This window comes from Jaculus jaculus, chromosome 1 (genome assembly GCF_020740685.1).
Source record: "Jaculus jaculus isolate mJacJac1 chromosome 1, mJacJac1.mat.Y.cur, whole genome shotgun sequence".
NCBI lineage: Eukaryota > Metazoa > Chordata > Mammalia > Rodentia > Dipodidae > Jaculus > Jaculus jaculus.
In genome coordinates, this window is record NC_059102.1 from 8020202 (window position 1) to 8040512 (window position 20311).

The window sequence follows — 20311 nt, forward strand, 5'->3', positions numbered from 1 at the left end:
TTTTAGAAAATGTGCACAGCAAATGTTATAATGTTAATTGTGCTAGAATTTTTCTATGTTCTGTATTTTTAAAATATTTTTTTATTTGAGAGAGAGAACTAGGGGGTGTGCCAGGCCTCCAGCCACTGCAAACAAACTCCAGATGCATGTGCCCCCTTGTGCATCTGGCTTACATGGGTCCTGGAGAATTGAACCAGGGTCCTTTGGCTTTGCAGTCAAAATACCTTAACCACTAAGTCATCTCTCCCGCCCTGTAGTTTGTTTGTTTTTTTTATGAGAGAATATTGGCATGCCAGGGCCTCCAGTCACTACAGTCGAACTCCAGATGTGTTCATCACCTTGTGCACATACGCGACCTTGTACACTTGCATCACCTTGTGCATCTGGCTTACATGGACCTGGAGAGTCGAACATGGGTCCTTAGGCTTCGCAGGCAAGTGCCTTCTCTCCACTAAGCCCTAAAGTACAAACTTTGTATGGACACATCATGTGTTGGTAACATCATTTCCCTCCTCCCTGCGCCCATTCCACTGAGGGCTCTCCTCGGTGGGATTGCTGGTATTCCCCATAGGATTATGGGTATGAGTTGTGAGAGCAGCAGTCTGTCTCTGGGGGAGGCAGTGCCTCTGGATATTCCCTCCCACCCTGTGGCTCTTACATGCGTTCTGCCTCCTCTTCCACAAAATCCCCTGAGCCTTGGTGGGTATGTTTTAAGTCTACTTTAATGCTGAGCTCTCAACAGCTTTGGAGTTCTGCTTCGATGCGTATGGAATATGCTCAGTGTCTGTCGCCACCCCCTGGCACAGGTTGTCAGGCTCGCCGTGGAGGCAGCACCCTTTAGCGTCTTTTTACCCACACAATAACGCTGTGGCTTGGGTTCTCTTCATTCCGTTTTAGAGGCCAGGGACAGGGTTGGAGAGGTTAAGTGCCACAACTAGGTGAAGCGGCATGGGACCAGCTCCAGGCAGCATAACTCAGCCATGGATGTCAGTCAACAAGACAAGCCAAGGTGCACCAGTGTGAAAACAAAGGGTTTGTTCATGCCAAAATGAGGGCATGCAGCCTCCACGCCCCTGGGGAAAACAGGAACTGCCCAGAACCAGGACTCCTAAAATGTCACCAGACACAGAAGAACAAGAAGGAAGCCGCAGCCAGCCAGTTCTACGATGCACTGGTGGGCAGGGATGGCACTGCAGGTTACTATTCCTTACCAATGGCACGAGATGAAGATTGGTGGTCAGGTGTTGGTTTCCAGCAAGCACTGTTACAAACAGGAAGGGCTTGTAAAATCAGAGTTAAAAAATAAATAAATAAAAATTAAAAAAAAAAACACTGTGCCACATCAAAATGACCAGGTGACCAAGGTCAAGCTTGTGGTTCATCTTTCCCTGTGTGCCCTCATTCTTGTGACATTTGAGACCCTTTCTCACAGGAGAGGTAGAAGGGAGCGTTCACACAGCACTGTGGGTTACCTTTGCATTGCTGTGATCAAGCCAACTGACAAAGAACTTGTGGGGGGAACAGGGTTCTTTTGGCTTGTGGTTTCGGTCCACAGCAGGGAAAGAAGATACGGTGGTGACATTGTCTAGGGGTCTTGGGTTCATTTCTCTGCCACTTAAAGAATAGGCAGGGCTGGAGAGATGGCTTAGTGGTTAAGCACTTGCCTGTGAAGCCCAAGGACCCCAGTTCAAGGCTCCATTCCCTAGGACCCACGTTAGCCAAATGCACAAGAGGGCGTACGTGTCTGGAGTTTGTTTGCAGTGGCTGGAGGCCCTGGTGCACCCATTCTCTCTGCCTCTTTTTCTCTGTGTCTGTTGCTCTTAAATACATAAATAAATAAATAAACAACAACAACAACAAAAAGAATTAATAGGCAGGGGAGCATTTGAAAAGAAGACATTCTATTTCCGAGTAAGAGGGAAAGAACGCACACCAGTCTATGAGGAGCAGGCTTCTAGCACTGGAACAAACCTAGCTCCTGAGGAGACTGAGCTATTACTGGATAGGGGTAGCCTGCCCATCTAGAGTCTGATTGGTCAGCTTGAGTGAAGATGAAAGGTGCTGGCTGGCCCATAATGCATCTGGCACTATCTATGCAGGTCCCCCAAAGCCTACAAATGGAGGAGGAGGTGGAGTCACCCCCATCACCACCCTGGGTTACCAAGGGCTCCTGTTTCCTTGTCTTTGTGCCTAGCCAAGGAAATGGACTAGCTCCTGTGGTGCGTCATGATGGGGACAGCAAACCAGAAAGCAGAGAAAGCAGGCTAGAACCAGAGGCAGGATAGTCAAAGGTCAGCACCATCCAGGCTCCACCTCCTGACGCCTCCATAGCCTTCAAAATAGCGCCACCATGTGGGAACCACATGTTCAAAATGAGCCTGTAAGGGACATGGCAGATTCCAACCTTACTTACCACACCAGGATCCATCCTCATCCTCCTGGGGTTCCCCAAAAACAGCTGCCTCCCTTCCCAGGCCTGCAGGATGAATGCCACAATCCTCAGACTAGCCTTAACCTCAGGCTGCCTCGCCTCCTGCTGCCTGTCCTCGGCCACACTTCCCAGAGTCAGTCATCCAGAGCTAGACAAGGCCCTGCACATTACAGGTCAGAAGGAATCATTGCAGGAAACCAGGTCTTCAGTAATGTATTCCTCAAGCCCACAGTCTCTTAGTCTGCTCATGCTGCTGCAATATGCAGTGCCAAAGACAGAGCAGCTTTTGATCACGGAAATGATTCCAGTTCTAGGGTCTGAGAAGTCCAAGAGCTAGATGCCAGCAGGGTTGGTGACAAGGGCCTGGTCTCTGATTTCAAGATGGGCTTGAACTCTGGCCTCACAAGTAAGAGGGAAGCAAGGGCAGAGAGCCACGTGCTCTCTAAAGTCCCTTTAGCATGAATCCAGCCACAGGATGGAGCCCTGGTGATATCTTCCCTTCTTAAGGACCTCACCTATTACTTGCCTTGCAGTAAAGTTGCCACATGCATTTTAGAGGGACCTAAACATTCCAACTATGGTCATTTCATTACCATTGGAATGGCTGTCATGCAGCTTAAAAGCTGTGACTTCTAAAAATAAAAAGGGGCTGGAGAGATGGCTTAGCAGTCAAGGCATTTGCCTGCAAAGCCAAAGGATCCAGGCTCAATTCCCCAGGACCAACGTAAGCCAGATGCACAAAGTGGTGCATGCATCATCTGGAGTTTGTTTGCAGTGGCTAGAGGCCCTTATATGCCCAGTTATCTATCTATCTATCTCCCATCTATCTATCTATCTATCTGTCTATCTATCTATCTATCTATCTATCTATCTATCTATCTATCTATCATCTATCTCCTATCTATCTATCTATCTATCTATCTATCTATCTATCTACCTACCTATCATCTATCTATCATCTATCTATCACAGTCAGGTTCACATTGCTGGTAGAAATCACCTGACCAAGAGCAGCTTGTGGGAAAAATAGATTTATTTTGGCTTACAGGCTCAAGAGGAAGCTCCACGATGGCAGGGGAAAACAATGGCATGAGCAGAGGGTGGACATCACCCCATGGCCAACATAAGGTGGGCAATAAGAACAAGAAAGTGTACCAAACACTGGCAAGGGAACACTGGCTATAACACACCCTTAAGCCCGCCCCCAACAATACACTGCCTCCAGGAGGCGTTAAATTCCAATTGCCATCAGCTGGGGAGAGTGGCATTCAAAACACATAAGTTTATGGAGGACACCTGAATCAAACCACCACATTCCACCCCTGGCCCCCATAAACTGATAGCCATACATGATGTAAAATGCAATGCATTCATCCAACTTTGAAAGTCCCCATAGTTTTATCAATCCTATTGCTGTTCAAATATCCCCATAATCCAAGGTCTTTTAACTGAGCCATAATATCAAAAAAACAAAAAAACATAATGGCACAGAATAAACACTCACGCTGCAAAGATGGCGTTGGGAATAGGAAAGAAGTATCCAACCAATACAAGATTTAAACATCAAACTCAGTAACTCCAATAACTCTAGCTAGTGACAAATCTTCAAGTCCAATAATTCTAACCAGCTACAAGGCTCTGGCATTCCAATTCCGCCCCTCCAGCTAGGCTACTCACAGTCCTGGAAAACTTCATCTCCAGCCGGCAGTTCCTTAGCAGCCATCTCATGGTCCCAGCATCTCCACTGGGTCTCCACTGCAATCCATGGATCATCCTCATGGCCCCCATGGGATCTCCATGCAGACATCCAGCAAACCTGCTTCACACTGCCCATGGCCATTTCCAAAACACAAGACTGTGTTACAAACTCAATGACCCTCTCTTTCCTGCATTTCTTATACTCCACGATACCAGGTAGGGAGCCAATTTGTTAATGGGGGGGGGAGGGGAGGGCGAGGAATAAAGCAGACTTTGAAGAACAGGACACTCCTTGAGCACTCAGGCCTCTTCCAAAGAGTCTCCATTCTTCCTGTTGCCCCAGTGCAGGTCACCTGGCCCAGTTTCAAAGGTTGTTCACCCAAAGATTGTGGGTTTTTTTTTTTTCTGTGCCATAGCCCTCTGTTCACACCAGTTCATTTCTACGCAAAGCAACCCTGCACAACTTCTCAGGACATGGGCACAAGAGCAAGCTTCTCACACAAACTGCTAGCCCAATTCAGACACAGCTCTTTCTCACCCTCATAAGCCAAACCTCACAGTCCATAGTTCTTACTCCATTCAGGTCTTTCAGCTCTGACCAGGATAGTCCATCAAGCTGTACTTACAGCACTGCAAGGCATCTCTTAGGCCAAGGTTTCAAATCCTTCCACATTCCTCTTGAAAATCAGGTCCAGAAGGCCAAAGCCACGCAGTCAGGTGTCTAGCAGCAAATGACACCACTCCTCAGTACCACTTTACTGTTGCAGTCAGGTTCTCATTGCTGGTAGAAATCACCCAACCAAGAGAGTAGCTTGTGGGAAAATGAGGCTTATTTTGGTTTACAGGCTCGAGGGGAAGCTCCATGATGGCAGGAAAACGACAACATGAGCGGAGGGTGAACAAAACCCCCTGGCCCACATAAGGTGGATAACAGGAACAAGAGTGTGCCAAACACTGGCAAGGGAACGCTGGCTATAACACCCATAAGCCCGCCCCCAACAATACACTGCCTCCAGGAGGTGTGAATTTCCAATTGCCATCAGCTGGAGAGAGTGGTATTCAAAATATCCAACTTTATGGGGGACACTGAATGAAACCACCACTCTATCTATCTAATCTCTCCCCTTTCTCTAATAAAGAAATACATTTCTTTCTAAAAGCTCTGACTTTAGGGCTGGAGAAGTGGCTTAGTGGTTAATTGCTTGCCTGTGAAGCCTAAGGACCCCGGTTCAAGGCTTGATTCCCCAGGACCCACGTTAGCCAGATGCACAAGGGGGTGCTCACGTCTAGAGTTTGTTTGCAATAGCTGGAGGCCCTACCATGGCCATCCTCTCTCTCTCTCTCTTTCTGCCTCTTTCTCTCTCTGTCTGTTGCTCTCAAATAATTAATTTAAAAAACGAACAAAAAAAATTAGGAAACAAAAAGCTCTGACTTTAGAAGCATAGCCTTTGCCCAGAGCTAGCAGAATGGCCAGGGCTGCCTGGCTCCATCTTTTCTTTCTTCTTGCCTTCTATACTGGGATGGTGATCAGGACCTTCCATTCCCAGCCCCTGGCTTCAACTTTCATACCAACTGGAACACTGGCCAGGCAAGAACAAACTCCTGGGAGTGTCAATTCTCAGCATTGTAGTGTTGGGGAACTTTTCTGAAGAGATCACTCCAATGCCAGCATGAGTGAAAACAGAGCAGGTTATTTCTCAGGGACGGAGGTTGGGATCGCTTCCCAAAGTAACCAGCATTAAGCTGAGATTTTATTTTCATTTATAGTGTGCATAGATGAGGCGAGGAGTGAGTGAGCAAGCAGGCAGCTGGTTTACAGAAGCAGGATGTGATAGTGCAGTCTATATGATTCAAGATAACTTTTCAAAACATACATATGAGGACTGGAGAGATGGCTTAATGGTTAAGATACTTGCCCACGAAGCCTAAGGACCCACGTTAGCCAGATGCACAAAGGTGAGGCAAGCGCAAGGTCGCACATGCCCAGTAGGTAGCACAAGCATCTAGAATTTGATTTCAGTGGCTGAGGCCCTGAAATTCTCTCTTTTTCTTTAAAATGAAATAAAAAAAATACATGTGAATCAACATGCATATGGATCATGTAGTTGGGTCACCCTAACCATGAGCTCTACTTTACTCTACCTTAGTCTAAACAGTTCTCTCTTATCATCCCTCTGGGACCCCATTAGACAATTCTCTTTGGGATTCCTTTAGCTACTGACATAGGCAAGTCCAGCTCCTCAGCAGTAACTCTCACAGTGACTTCGTGCATCCGTCCAGCTTTCAGCTTCTTTCCCACTGCAGCAGGAACTGCCTTGCTGTTATAGGGGCCAAACAGGATGGTTCCTCAGGGACACAGGGGTGTGCCCTCCCCAAGAAACTCATGGCTACAGAGCAGACAGAGCAATATGGATATGCAGAAGACCTGATGAGATGGCCTTACCTACTTCAGACCTCCCTGGAGCTGCTCATCAGACACAGGGCCTGACACTAAAAAGGTCTGTGTGGACTTAGAGTAAAATTCAGGAGCTGAGGGCTGGAGGGATGGCTTAGTGGTTAAGGTGTTTGTGTTTATCTACAAAGCCTAAGAATCCAGGTTCAAATCTCCAGGACCCATGTAAGCCAGATGCACAAGGGGGTGCATGAGTCTGGAGTTCATTTGCAGTGGCTGGAGGCCCTGGTACACCCATTCTCTCTCTCAAATAAATAAATAAAAATGTATATTAAAAATATTTTTTAAAAATCCAGGAGCTGGGGATGGCACTCAGTTGGTAAAGTGATTGCCTAGAATCCCTAGTGTAGCATAAACCAGGAATGTTATCCCAGCACTTGAAAGGTGGAGGTAGGAGGATCAGAAGTTCAAGGTCCTCTTTGGCTACATAGCAGATTCAAGGACCATCGGGGATGCATAAGACACTGCCTTAAAGCAAACCTTGGACCAACTGAATGGGACTCCACACTGCATTAGCAAGGGTGTTAACACTGATATTCAGGACCACACAGAGCCCTTTCTGTTGAGCTTCAAGTAACAGAGAATACAGGTTTTGTGTAAACAGTACACACATACATACATGAACATCTCTATGCACATGTGCGCACGCACGTGCGCGCGCACACACACACACACACACACACAATTTATTGGCAAGAATGCTCACCACAGTGGTACTGCCCTATCAAAATTTCCCTTTTGTTTTCTCACTGGCCTTAAAATGATTTTTCCTACACTAATTTTTAGGCATTCTTTTTATAAAGAAAAACAAAAATAAGCCAGGCATGGTGGCACTCACCTTTCTCAGCACTCAGGAGGCAGAGGTAGGAGGATCACTGTGACTTTGAGGCCACCCTGAGACTCCATAGTGAATTCCAGGTCAGCCTGGGCTACAGTGAGACCCTACCTCAAACAACAAAACAAACAAAAAAAGAAAAACAAAAGTAGTACGAAGAAAGTACAAAAAAGAAAGTCTGAAAAAATAACACTGTGCAAACCCCAAAGCACTCAGAAAAAAGAAACCCAAACTCGGATCAAATGAACAGTCCTGGTTTTACAATTACAGCCCCGTCCTGAGAGGCATGGTGAGCAAACTCAACCACCCAGCGCAGGAATGCAGTCTGCAGGCCTTCACCATGGTGGATGTAACTCCTGAGGCTCAGGCTGAGTTCTCACCCCTCTGGTAAAGGTGGTCCTGGGGTCCTCAAAGGCAGCTCACACTTCAGGGCTGGGTGAGAAATGCCTGCTTACTTACAAAAGGGTCCTCGGCCCTCTCCTTAGAAGGGGAGACAGGGACGCAGCAAGGCAAGAGGGCCGGAGTCCAGGCCAGCCATGCTCTCTGCCCCTGCACTGCGTCTGACACTGCTGGCCTTCTGGCTGGGCACCCCCCAGCCTGCCCACCCGGAGATGCTCTTCCACAGCCGGGACCGTTCGGACCTGGAGCCATCCCCTCTGAGCCGGGCCAAGCCCATCGCTGACCTCCGCGCTGCTCAGGTGAGAGGGGACCCCCAGAGCAGCATTGACCACATGCACACGCGGTGCTTGCCACGTGTGTTCACACATGCATGGGCCAGGTCATGCTATGTGAGGACTGGGCCATGCATAGGTGGAGGAGGGCCCAGCAGACCAGACTAGGTAGGAGCTTGCAGGCTTCCACAGCTCAAGCAGGAACCCTGAAAATGTTCGCTGTTTCTGCTGGGCTGGGAAGAGAACCCAGGGCCTTGCATATGCTAGACAAGCACTCTCCCAAGCACTGTGCTGTGGCCCTGTCTGACACGAATCCACAGCCCCATGCTCAGTCTCGGAACAGGGATTAATGGCGCCTCGCGCACTCAGACAATAGATTTAAATGTCAAAGGCCTTTACAGCCCGCCTGATGACTCACCTTTAATCCCAGCACTCCCACTTGGGAGGCTGAAGTATGAGGGTCAATGTGTGTTCAAGGCCAACCTGGGCTACAGAATGAGTTCCAGGTCAGCCTGGGGTAGAGTAAGAACCTGCCTCTAAAAAAGCAAGCAAGCCAGCAGTCGGGGAGCTGGGAAGATAGGTTTGTGGCTAAATGTGCTCGCTTGCTTGCGAAGTCTGCCTCCCAGGGTTCAGTTCCCAGCCATCCACCCAAGCTGGATACAAAAAGTCGTGTGTCTGGCACTCATTTGCAGAAGCAAGAGGCCCTGGTGCACATGTGTGTGGACACACGCACACATACGAATTAAATACGCAAAATTAAAAAACAAAACAAAACGTCAAGGGCTTTTCTAAACTAAGCGTGCGGTGCTGTCAAGGGCTAAGGTCCTGCTCATGGCATGCCTTGGCTGCCCACTTGACAGTCTCGGTGCCTACAGGAAAAGGGCAGCTTTAACAAAAGTCTGTACAGCCAGGTGTGGTGGCACACGCCTTTAATCCCAGCACTCGGGAGGCAGAGGTAGGAGGATCACTGTGAGTTTGAGGCCACCCTGAGACTCCATAGTGAATTCCAGGTCAGCCTGAGCTAGTGAGACCCTACCTTGAAGAAAAAAGAAATCTCTGCACAGTGCTATGGTGCTCCTCCATAGAGCCACCCCTGGGTGGCTCTCACTGCGATGACTAGGATATAGCTCCCATAGGGATCTCTCATTTATTTATTTAGTGGGGCGTGGAGGGGAGGAGGCTGCTAGCCCCTGCAGGCTGGTGGTCACCAGGGACTCCAAGAAGATGGTCAGCATTTCCTACTTGAATCCCTGGCTCCAGAGCACTCAGAGTGGAGGCTAGTGAGAAGGGCATGGAGCCAGGTGTGCCTTGCCTATCAAGGAGCAAACTCTGTCCTACCACTCTCGCCCCTGCGCTGCATGCTGGAAGATGACCCTCAGACCCAACCTGGGCCCTTAGGCTCAGTCCTGGTTTCCTGGGCCAGCCCCCAGCCACAGATCCCAGCCCTCTGGCATGGCTCTCTGTTCCTCGCCACCCCACCAGCTGGACTGCTCCAGTGCTGCGTCTTAGCAGGACACATGGCACCAACGACTTCATCCCAGCAGGGTGGCATGCTCCACTCACTGGACACACTCTCAGTGGTGCATGCTCTCTTCGTGTCTGTCTCCTCTCCCTCTCCCTTCCTGTCCCCAGCTTCTTCATTCCCTCCCCGCCCTCATGGATTTTCATCTTTTTCTTCCCCACAGAGATTTCTGTCCAGATACGGCTGGTCCGAAGTGCCTGCAGCCTGGGGGCCCAGCCCCAAGGGACCAGCAGAGGCTTCCGTGGGCTCCACCCTGGTCCAGGCCGTGCGCAGATTCCAGAGGGCAAACAGACTGCCAGCCAGCGGAGAGTTGGATGCACCCACACTGGTGGCTATGAACAGGCCGCGCTGTGGGGTCCCTGACACGCGCCTGCCACCTCCAGCCATCCTGACAACTCCACCAGCCCCATTAGCCCCTCTAGGCCCACGGCCCAGGGTCCGGTCAAAGCGCTTCCTGCAAATGCTGTTGCCCAGGCCAGGCAGGCAGCAGGAGGACACCTGGGACAGCAAGGCCATCAGGGCCTTCTCCAAGAAGACCCTGAGCTGGAGGCTGGTGGGAGAGGCCTACAGCAGCCAGCTCTCTGTGGACGAGCAGAGGTACATCTTCAGACTGGCCTTCAGGATGTGGAGCGAGGTGACGCCCCTGAACTTCCGTGAGGACCTCACTTCCCCTGGGGCCACTGTGGACATAAAGCTGGGGTTTGGGAGAGGTGAGCAGCAACAGACCCAGGCCCCTGCCTCACCCTCCGTCTCCTTCCCTGGAGCCCCTTGTCCAGTGCTGTGCCTGGAGCAACCTGGCCCGGCCCCATCATGACTGCTGGTTCACCTGCAGAATGGCGCAGCTCGAGCCCAGCCTCCTGGGTTTGTTCTGCGGCGACGTTCCATGGAGCAGGGTAGAAAGAAGCTCTCTGGAGATGCAGCTGTTTGGAGCTCAACAGGAAGGAAATAAGCTTGTTACCTTGCAGAGAACCCAGGGTGGACACAGGGGACAGGGCCAGTCCCTCTGCCCCCCTTGAAGCACGTGAGCCCAGTGGGCAATGTCTATTCGGGTTCGCCCACCTTTAGTGCCACATGTTCATCACAGCTCAGCAGCTGCCCTTCCTCCTGCCCTATGGAGAAGCCTGCAGTACTGAGATAGAAGTCAGGCACGGGACATCCACAGGGGCCACCAACGCCTCACTGGTGGATGAGACAAATGTCCTGGCTTCCCTGCAGCCCTATGTGTGAGGGAGGGGTGAATGTGAGAATCCCAGTGTGAGAGCCCTCAGGATGTGGCCTGTCAGAACAGCAAAGGATGGAAGAAAGATGGGGACCGTCTCCCCTCCTGGTTCTGTCTGCTGTAGGGACCCAGTTCAAACAGTCTCTTCCCCTGTCAGTGCTTGGTACTATTTTCTAGTCTTTCTAGTCAGTCTGTAGACACCTGTGGCTCGGAACTTTCACAGAGGAGTTAAGGCAGTCTTGTCACGGCACCAGCTCTTGGAGGCTAGGGTGGTGTCACTGTCTGTGCCAGTCAGAGAGCTATGATGGGAACCCTTCACTCACGGCCACCCACCCTTGCCTCCACCAGGCCGGCACTTGGGCTGCCCTCGAGTGTTCGATGGCAGTGGACAAGAGTTTGCACATGCTTGGCGCCTGGGTGATGTCCACTTTGACGACGACGAGCACTTCACTCCTCTGTCCAGTGACAGCGGCATCAGCCTGCTCAAGGTCAGTGGCTCCAGCTGCTGTTCGGGCGGCAAAGGGCAGGGCACGGGCACAGGTGTGAAAAGCCGGAGCTCTTCCATGACGTGTGAGTGTCCTTCTGGGAAGGTTACTGGGTCTTTGGTGACACTTCCCCACTAGTCACCCTGTTTCCCTTCTCCTGGAAAAGCCCAGTTCTGCACAGGACACAAGCCAGCCCTCTGTGACGGAGGCACCCAGGGTCTCAGACTTGATCCCACACCTGTGGCTTGTGCTCCCCTCCTAGGTGGCTGTCCATGAAATTGGCCATGTCCTTGGCTTGCCTCACACGTACAGAACAGGATCCATAATGCAACCCAATTATATTCCTCAAGGTCCTGCATTTGAGTTGGACTGGTCAGACAGAAAAGCAATTCAGAGACTATATGGTAAGCTGGGTCTAGGGCAAGCGCTGTCCAGAGTGCCCCGAGTGCCCTTGGGAGGCCACACGCCGGGAGGCTGGTCCCCGAAGCATGGGCTGTAGCTGAGTAGCTGCCCTACGGCTCCCGTGCAGTGCTGTGAATCGCCACACAGACCGCGGCCAAGGGGGCAGCAGCGCTCGCAGCCTGTGCCCATCCGGCCTGTGCGCTCCCTTCTACCTGCCTTAGGCACTGCTGAGGGACAGAGGACAGGGGACAGAGGACACGGTGGCTTTCGAGACTCACGGGTCTCCTCGTGCTGGGGGAGGGGTCACATGAGAGCTGGGCATGAAGGCCCTGGGAGAAGTCCACTGTGATCCCGCGGCTTTGCCTCACAGGACCTTGCAGAAGCCTTCCTGTCTCGCTAAGTGTCACCACAAAGCACAGTGAACTGGCCAGACTTGTCCTGGATGCCCACGGCGTGGAGAGCCGGGCTTCCTTCTCTTTCCAAGGCCTCTCGCAGAGATGAGCCTGTCTGTCTGTCCTGCCTCCTGCTCTTGGCGCTCAGAGCCTTTGGAGGCAAAGCCAGCACCCATTTCTTCCTCCCAGTGGGTACATGACTGTCGTGTGTGCCCACCCAAACTTCCTTCTCTCATGAAGTTGGGTGGACCAGTCGAGGCACTGGCCAGCTGCGCTTAGGGGGTCACGTAAGTGGTAGACTGGGGCTGGGAGCCCCGTTAGCTGGCTGGAGCCTGGGTCGCTGCAGACATTCTCGGTCCCTGCTGGCTGCGCTGGGCTACTTGCTGTCCGTCTCCTGTGGCATCTTGCCTTGAGATGTCCCGACAGGAAGCCCTCACTACGCAGTCCTTGCCATGCCAGTCACACACGAAAGTGGCTTTCTGCTCCGGGTGACACGCGCTGAGTCTGTGTCCCTCCTTCAGGCTCGTGTGAGGGGTCGTTTGATACCGTGTTTGACTGGATTCGCAAGGAGAAGAACCAGTATGGCGAGGTGAGAGTGAGATTCAGCACGTACTTCTTCCGCCACGGCTGGTACTGGCTGTACGAAAACCGCAACAACAGGACGCGGTACGGGGACCCGCTCCCGCTGCTCACTGGCTGGCGCGGAATCCCCACGCAGAGCATCGACGCGTTTGTCCACGTCTGGACGAGGCGGAGAGACGAGCGGTATTTTTTTAAAGGTAACGGTGTTTCAGGTGTGGTTGTTTCCCTCATTAAATGAACGTGCTCATGATCAGCGCAGTCCAGCCCCTACCAGAGCATCGGCCAGTTCCAGGCCAGAATTATTTATGTCAGCAACATTCAGAGACTCTTTATTGGGTCATCATGGGGAGACTGCTACAAGATAGCTTCATCTTAAAAACATCTTAAGCTTGATTTGCTGCGGTTAAATTAAAAAGGGATTTCAGGTAGTTCCTCTGTTAGGACATGCCACGTTGTTCTCAACGATGTTATTTGGGTGCTAAGGGATGACTGAGGTGTTCTGCGTGGTGTGTTTGATGGACTCTGAACTGTGTGTTGGCAATACACTCTCTATTCAGGGTCAGGAGCCTCGAAGAAGGAAAGCCCAGAATATCCTGACCTGTCTCAAAGCAGGAAATCAGCCTTGGGCTAGAGAACAAAGGGAGCAAAGGAACAGGATGCTGGTGGGGCTCGGGAGCCCTGGGCTGCGCTTTGGGCCCATCCTGTGATGTCTGAGTTTGTGGGATGAGTTACTTCAACTTCTGATTTGTAGAGGTCAAGGCAGAATCAGGTGACTAAAACCCTGGGAAGAGGCGTAATCCAATAGTAAGCATAAGGGTTTCTTCTGTGAAGAGAGGACATCTTCCAGTTAGGACAAGAACATGAGGATCTTATGAACGATGACACTTGGTGCAGAAGAGCACTGTCTTGTGCCTGTAACAGGATAGTCAGGGGCCTTCACTACAAAAGGCAGCCTACACTGCCCCCAGCAGTTACGCAAAGGGAAAACATCACTGGGGTCAAACTGGGGAAACTGAGTAGAGCACCCTGCTTGCTCCTGGACTCATGGCAGATCATCATGCAGGACTGGCAAGTTAATCTTCTTGTCATGTGTCCTGTGACTTAATACTAACTCACATTAACCACTTCTGGTTGGCTCTCAGGAAACCAGTACTGGCGCTACGACAATGACAAAGATCAGGCTCACACAGAAGATGAGCGAGGAGGGAGCTACCCCAGACTGATTTCAGATGGGTTTCCTGGCATCCCCAGTCCTCTGGACACCGCCTTTTATGACAGAAGGCAGCAGCTGGTTTACTTCTTCAAGGAGTCCTGGGTAAGTAGCCCTGCTTCCGAGAGCCGTTCGTTTACAGCTGCTTTCCTCGCTCAGCTCTCTACAGCAGCAGAAGTTCCAGGCTGAAGGATTTGTTGCGGTCAGGCTTAACACACTGCCCGAAGGTAATATAATCCTCAGCGATCCTCAGAGCAGCTAGCCTTACTATACAATTGGCTTCACAGGTATTTGCGTTTGATGTCAACAGAAACCAGGTACTGAGCTCTTATCCAAGGAAGATCACTCACGTGTTTCCCGCAGTCGAGCCACACAACCACCCCTTCAGAAGCATCGATGCGGCCTACTACTCCTACGCGCACAGCTCCATTTTCTTCTTCAAAGGCAAAGCCTACTGGAAAGTCGTGAGCGACAAGGACAAACAACTGAACTCTCGGCTTCCTCTGAATGGCCTGCTTCCAAAGAGACCTGCGTCAGAGAAGTGGTTCGATGTGTGCGACGTTCACACGTCCGCACTCAGCACGTGACGAGCACAGCGCGATCACCGTAGCTGGGCGACCGAAGGGCAATGTTCCGAAGGGCAATGTTCCGAAGGGCAATGTTCCGAAGGGCAATGTTCCGAAGGGCAATGTTCCGAAGGGCAATGTTCCGAAGGGTCCAACTTCTTTTGCTGCAAAACCAACCAGATGTTTAGTAGCAACTAGGGATAAGGCAAGTAAGGCGCCCCAAGTTAAAACCCAAGGGAAAAAGCACGACTTGAGTGCCCAAATTCCTCAGTGTAAAGATCAATTACTCAGGGAAAAAGGTCTTTTTAAAGCAGCACATTAACTTTTGTCAAGGACTCCCTCTTTTTCTCTTGTTCGCATCAACTCTGCAGCCATCAGGAAGGCAGCCCACACCCGAAAGGCACAGGAGTGACTTTGGTGCACTGTGACCTAAGGACAACCAGGAAAGGGCGCAGCACTCCAATCAAACGCACTAAAAACCCATGTCACGGCGACACGGCTCCACATCAGTCCCGTCCGTCAGGGTGGCGGGACTGGGACAGACAGGCTGTGCACATTCCTGCATAAAACAGCCAAAGCTCACAGACCAGGCCTGGAGGCTGCCTTACCTCCCGGGGTCCTACAGCCTCTGTGCACATGGCCCTGCAGAGCCGTTTTGCTGATTCACTGTAACCAGCTCTCCCCCTCTCCCGCAAAGCAGGAGACCCTTCCATGACAGTTTACCTCTACAAGAGGGCTGAGGAACCTACTTGGGTTATTTACAATTACTCAAATCAGTATGTCTAGCACAGGCATTGATCCTTTAGCTTTTAACAATGTGGCGATTCTTTGTTTTTCAATTTTTTTAAAATTTTCTTCCATGATTATGAACAATATTCCATGGTGATTCCCTCCCTCCTCCACTTTCCCCTTTGAAACTCCATTCTCCATGAAGTCCCCTGCCCATTTCAACCAGACTTTTATTCTGATGTCATGATCGTTTCCTCCTGTTATGAGGGTCTTGTGTAGGTAGTGTCCGGCACTGTGAGGTCATGGCTATCCAGGCCGTTTTGTGTCTGGAGGAGCACGTTGTAAGGAGTCCTGCCTTCCTTTGGCTCTTACATTCTTTCCACCACCTCTTCCGCAATGGACCCTGAGCCTTGGAAGGTGTGATAGAAATATCTCACTGCTGAGCCGGGCGTGGTGGAGCACGCCTTTAATCCCAGCACTCGGGAGGCAGAGGTAGGAGGATCGCCGTGAGTTCGAGGCCACCCTGAGACTACATAGTGAATTCCAGGTCAGCCTGAGCCAGAGTGAGACTCTACCTCAAAAAAACAAAAAACAAAAAACAACAACAACAAGAAATATCTCACTGCTGAGCATTCCTCTCACTTCTCAGCACCATGGTACCTTCTGAGTCATCCCAAGATCAATGCCATCTGAAAAGAGAAGCTTCTCTAACCAAAAGTGAGAGTAGCATTAATATGAGGGTATGAACATTAAGAGAAGTGCTTACTGGGCAGTTTGATGAGCATAGTATATACATTTAGCCAGACACCAGCAGACGTTACACCCCTAGGGCTCATGACTAACCCCGTTGTAAGTTTCCAGCATTAGAGATGTATTCCCTCCAATGGAGCGGGTCTCCAGTCCAATTAGAGGGCAGTTGGTTTTCCTGTACCGTTGGCTCATCTGGCTGGGCTGGCCAAATATATGGCTTGCAATGTCCACTGTTGAATATCTTCACTTCACATGCAGTGTGGCTTTTTCCAGGTGCCAGCTGGTCTACATGGAGGATTTCAGCTCAACTCCAGGGTTTCTCAGTGACCTTGCAGCCCAAGTATGTGGGGTCTTCATCAACAGGGTCTTACCATCTATAAAATATTTTATTTTTATTTATTTATTTCACAGAGAGAAAAAGGGGCGGGGAGAGAATAGGCACACCAGGGCCTCCAGCCACTGCAAACTTATTTGACACACGCACCACCTTGTGCATCTAACATGGATCCTGAGGACTTGAACTTGGGTCCTTTGGCGCATGCCTTTTTTATTTTATTTTTAAAATTTTTTTTACTTTTATTTATTCATTTGAGAGTGACAGGCAGAGATAGAGGGAGAGAGAGAGGGATAGGGAGAGAATGGGCGTGCCAGGGCCTCCAGCCACTGCAAATGAACTCCAGATGCGTGTGCCCCCTTGTGCATCTGGCTAACATGGGTCCTGAGGAACCGAACCTCGAACTGGGGTCCTTAGGCTTCACAGGCAAGTGCTTAACCACTAAGCCATCTCTCCTGCCCAGCGCATGCCTTTAATCCCAGCACTTGAGAGGCAGAGGTAGGTGGATCACCGTGAGTTCGAGTCCACTCTGAGACTACATAGTGAATTCCAGTTCAGCCTGGGCTAGAATGAGACATTACCTTGGGAGGAAAAAAAAATCCTCTTTAAAAGTTTTGTTTATTTATCCAAGAGAAAAGGAGAGTGAGAGAATGGGCGTTTCACGGCCTCCAGCCACTACAAATGGACTGCAGACACATGTACCCCCTTGTACATCTGGGTCTTGGGCAATCGAAATGGGGCACTTTGGCTTTTCAGGCAAATGCCTTAACTGCTAAGTCTCTCTAGCTCAAGATTTTCCTCTTGATTGAGGGCTCCTCACCTAAGGAGAGGGGCTAGGAGACAAGTGATTCCCATAATATCCAAAACACCAGGTCATTCTAGGTAATCAGGCAAATCCTGTTGGAATTTATTCGCCCCAGGGACAATCAGCTTAGTGGGAGCACCCAGGTTTCACTAGCAGCAGAGGAAGGACAGCATTACCTTGTGTGTACACTTGTGTGGGGAAACGGAAACCAGACACTGATGACTTGGCTCAAATACTTTATAACTTCACCGAAGCTTTATGTCCATGCTTCAGTGACTGTTTTTTTTTTTTTTTTTCAATGTAGGGTCTCACTCTTCTGGCTGAGGCTGACCTGGAATTCACTATGGAGTCTCAGGGTGGCTTTGAACTCACAGTGATCCTCCTACCTCTGTCTCCCGGGTGCTGGGATTAAAGAAAGGCATGTGCCAGGCATTTCGGTGACTATTTCTTGTAAGCAGATGCAGAACTATGCAAAGGACAATGCACAGCAAATGAATAAGGGAAAAGACAAATGGCTAGAGTTTCACAAAGCTATGATGGATGCAAACGCATGTCAAAATAAGCAATCTGTAAAAAATTCAATTTAGAACCAGCTCATTCCAGACAGCTCTGCAGTCACTGTAGAGATGTAGCTGCGTGGGAGGGGCTTCCACGTGACCTGCGCCTTCCTGTGACCCGGGCCTGAAGGAGATGGGAAGCATCGCTTCCTGACCCAGGCCCAGGCCAACAGCTTACCCACAACAGGTCTACCCATGGGACCCCAGAATGTCACCCAACACAAATACATAGCCTATTTCACATGTTGCTCCTTCTTTTTAAAAATGAGTGTTGCAGGGGGCTGGAGAGATGGCTTAGCAGTTAAGCGTTAGCCTATGACGCCTAAGGACCCCAGTTAAGGCTCGATTCCCCAAGACCCAAGTTAGCCAGATGCACAAGGAGGCACACACATCTGGAGTTCGTTTACAGTGGCTGGAAGCCCTGGTGCGCCCATTCTTTCTCTGTCTCTCCCTCTGCCTCTTTCTCTCTGTCACTCTCAAATAAATAAAGAAAAATAAATAAAAGAAAAAAGAGTGTTACAGCCTTGTGCACGGAAGTTGGTGAAAAACTGTATGTATGTATGTATGCCACTGGATGAGACCCACACAGACAAAAGGCTCCAGTGGGCACCCAGTGAGCGGCAGAACCACTACACATTATGATGTGTGCTGTACAAAGCTCGTTCATTACACTGAGCTCAAACCACACCACAACATGAAGCATGCAAAAATGGAAAATACAAAGGTATTGTAAATAAATAGCTTATTTATTCAAAATAGTTCTTACCTTATTCACAGTTGCAGATCTAGAATGAAAAAGGGAGTAGTACCTACTTTACCAATGCTATACAAAGTCAAAGTGAACCCTTCAGAACACACATCCTTACAGAGAACTGCAACCATTCCTCAGAGCATCTCACATCTCAGCGTACAGTGGGTACACTTTGTGTGCAATTTAGAAATAAACATTATTGATGTGCTGTTTCTGTTGAACCCATAAAATCAATTGGATAAAAGCTCACTTAACCAAAGTAACATTTATCCAAAATAGTCTCATCTTAAACCCATGTAGTTGAACATACTTCAAAAATACGTGAAAGTGTTAACTATCACAGTCTGGGAGCTGAGAGAACATGAGCTTCTCCAGCAGTCCACAGGGAAGCCCTCGGTTCCATTCTGGCTTCTGCACTTCAAAGGAAGAGGTCAAAGAACCACACACCCCGCCTGCCCGGCATGTCACTCCCACCATGGGCGGGGCCTGTTTAAATGCATTTCCTCATGTTTAATGAGACCAAGTGAGCACCAAGTGACAGAGCAGCTCCAGGCTGGGAAGGCACTGACAGCAAGTCTGCAGACGCCACTGTCCAGGTCACTGGATGGCACTGCCACTTGCTCCACTGTCCCCACACGCCAGCTGCTCCAGCAAATGGGTGATGACATCAATCCTTTCCACAAGAGTTGCCCTTCGGTTCGCAGTAGCTCTCAGTAGCTGGGAGTAGACGTGCTTGTTGGCTTTAAGGACCGCATCTTCTTCAGTGTTACTGCTGGAGTTAAAAACAAAAGAACACATAAGAACCAGAAATGTTACAGCAACAGCCCAACAGTCATTTTCAGAGTCGTTGGTGCTAGACAATGCATCTCTGTAACTAGTGGCTGCTTGGGGCCTACTTTTATCAGTTTATGTCAACCGACCAATTAAAAGTATACGAATGCTTGTTAGGGACCAAGAACTATTCTTGAAGGGCCAGAAAGAGGGCTCAGCTGTTAAAAAGTGCTTGCTTACAAAGCATGATTGACCAGGTTAGATTCCCCAGGACCTATGTAAAGCCAGATACACAAAGTGGTGCATGTGGCTAGAGTTTACTTGCAGTGGCAAGAGGCCTGGGCATACCAATTCTCCACCCCTTGCCCTCTTTGCCTATAAATTAGAAAAAAAAATTGCTCTTGGCAATGAATCAGACAAAAAATTCTTTATGGTTAGGGTGGGAAAGAGGGGCACTGGGAGAAGGAAGTCACAGCTATGAAAAAGGGTCAGCCAGAAGACCCACATGCTACTGACACGGAACATGGAGAGATCCAGATGGAATGTGGAAGGAAGCCAGTCCCCACATGGTCTACCCATAGTGCTGAAAAGCACTCCATGACTGCTGAGGGAAAATGGCCAACAACCTGTGTGAACAGGGGACCTTGCTATATTTAAGTAACAAGACTGACAAGACTGACATGCCTGTGCGACAGTGGCACCCAGCCTAGACAGGTTACCAACAGCTCTCTGACTGTCTAAGAGACTGACTCAGTGGAAAGGAACCCTTAGCTAGAAGTGGGAACCGAGTCAGAATGCTAAGGAGACCAGAATCACTGACTCCCACAAGCAGCCCCCACTAGTCTAGCAGAATGAGAGGCCACATCCACCTAAATCTCTCCTAATAATGCTTATCCGATTGAACCTGTGCTGACTTCAGTTTCCTTTGGAGAATGTTTTTCTTTTTCAGAAGGCAGCTAGAATGAGGAGATGACCATCCCTCACACATCAGCCAGCACCCAGGTGGAACTGGCGAGATGAGCAAGAGCACTACTTCAATAGTGAGCCTGTCAACTAGCACCAGGGTCATGGAGAGACAGAGGACACTCAAAACACACCACAGCAGAATCCAGAACCTGCTGAGAGCTCAACACTAATGTAGACTTAAAA

The 20311-nt window shown here is 49.9% G+C and overlaps 2 protein-coding genes across 3 annotated transcripts in view; one reads left to right on the forward strand and one right to left on the reverse strand.

The window, feature by feature from the left end:
• The first annotated feature begins 7952 nt into the window (after nucleotides 1-7952).
• On the forward strand, nucleotides 7953-14486 carry Mmp21 (matrix metallopeptidase 21). The gene is made up of 7 exons (XM_004659195.2): nucleotides 7953-8114; nucleotides 9773-10319; nucleotides 11177-11316; nucleotides 11576-11717; nucleotides 12629-12886; nucleotides 13832-14004; nucleotides 14187-14486. Exons 1-7 carry the CDS (start codon nucleotides 7953-7955, stop codon nucleotides 14484-14486), a joined length of 1722 nt encoding a protein of 573 aa, XP_004659252.2.
• Nucleotides 14487-18367: 3881 nt separating this feature from the next.
• Nucleotides 18368-20311, reverse strand: part of Edrf1 (erythroid differentiation regulatory factor 1) — a 47250-nt gene continuing 45306 nt past the window's right edge. For both annotated transcript variants that reach the window (XM_004659258.2, XM_004659257.2), the window contains one exon: nucleotides 18368-19163. In XM_004659258.2, the coding sequence (XP_004659315.1) occupies nucleotides 18989-19163 (175 nt within the window). In that variant the 3' untranslated portion in view covers nucleotides 18368-18988. The remainder of the gene's footprint in view (nucleotides 19164-20311) is intronic.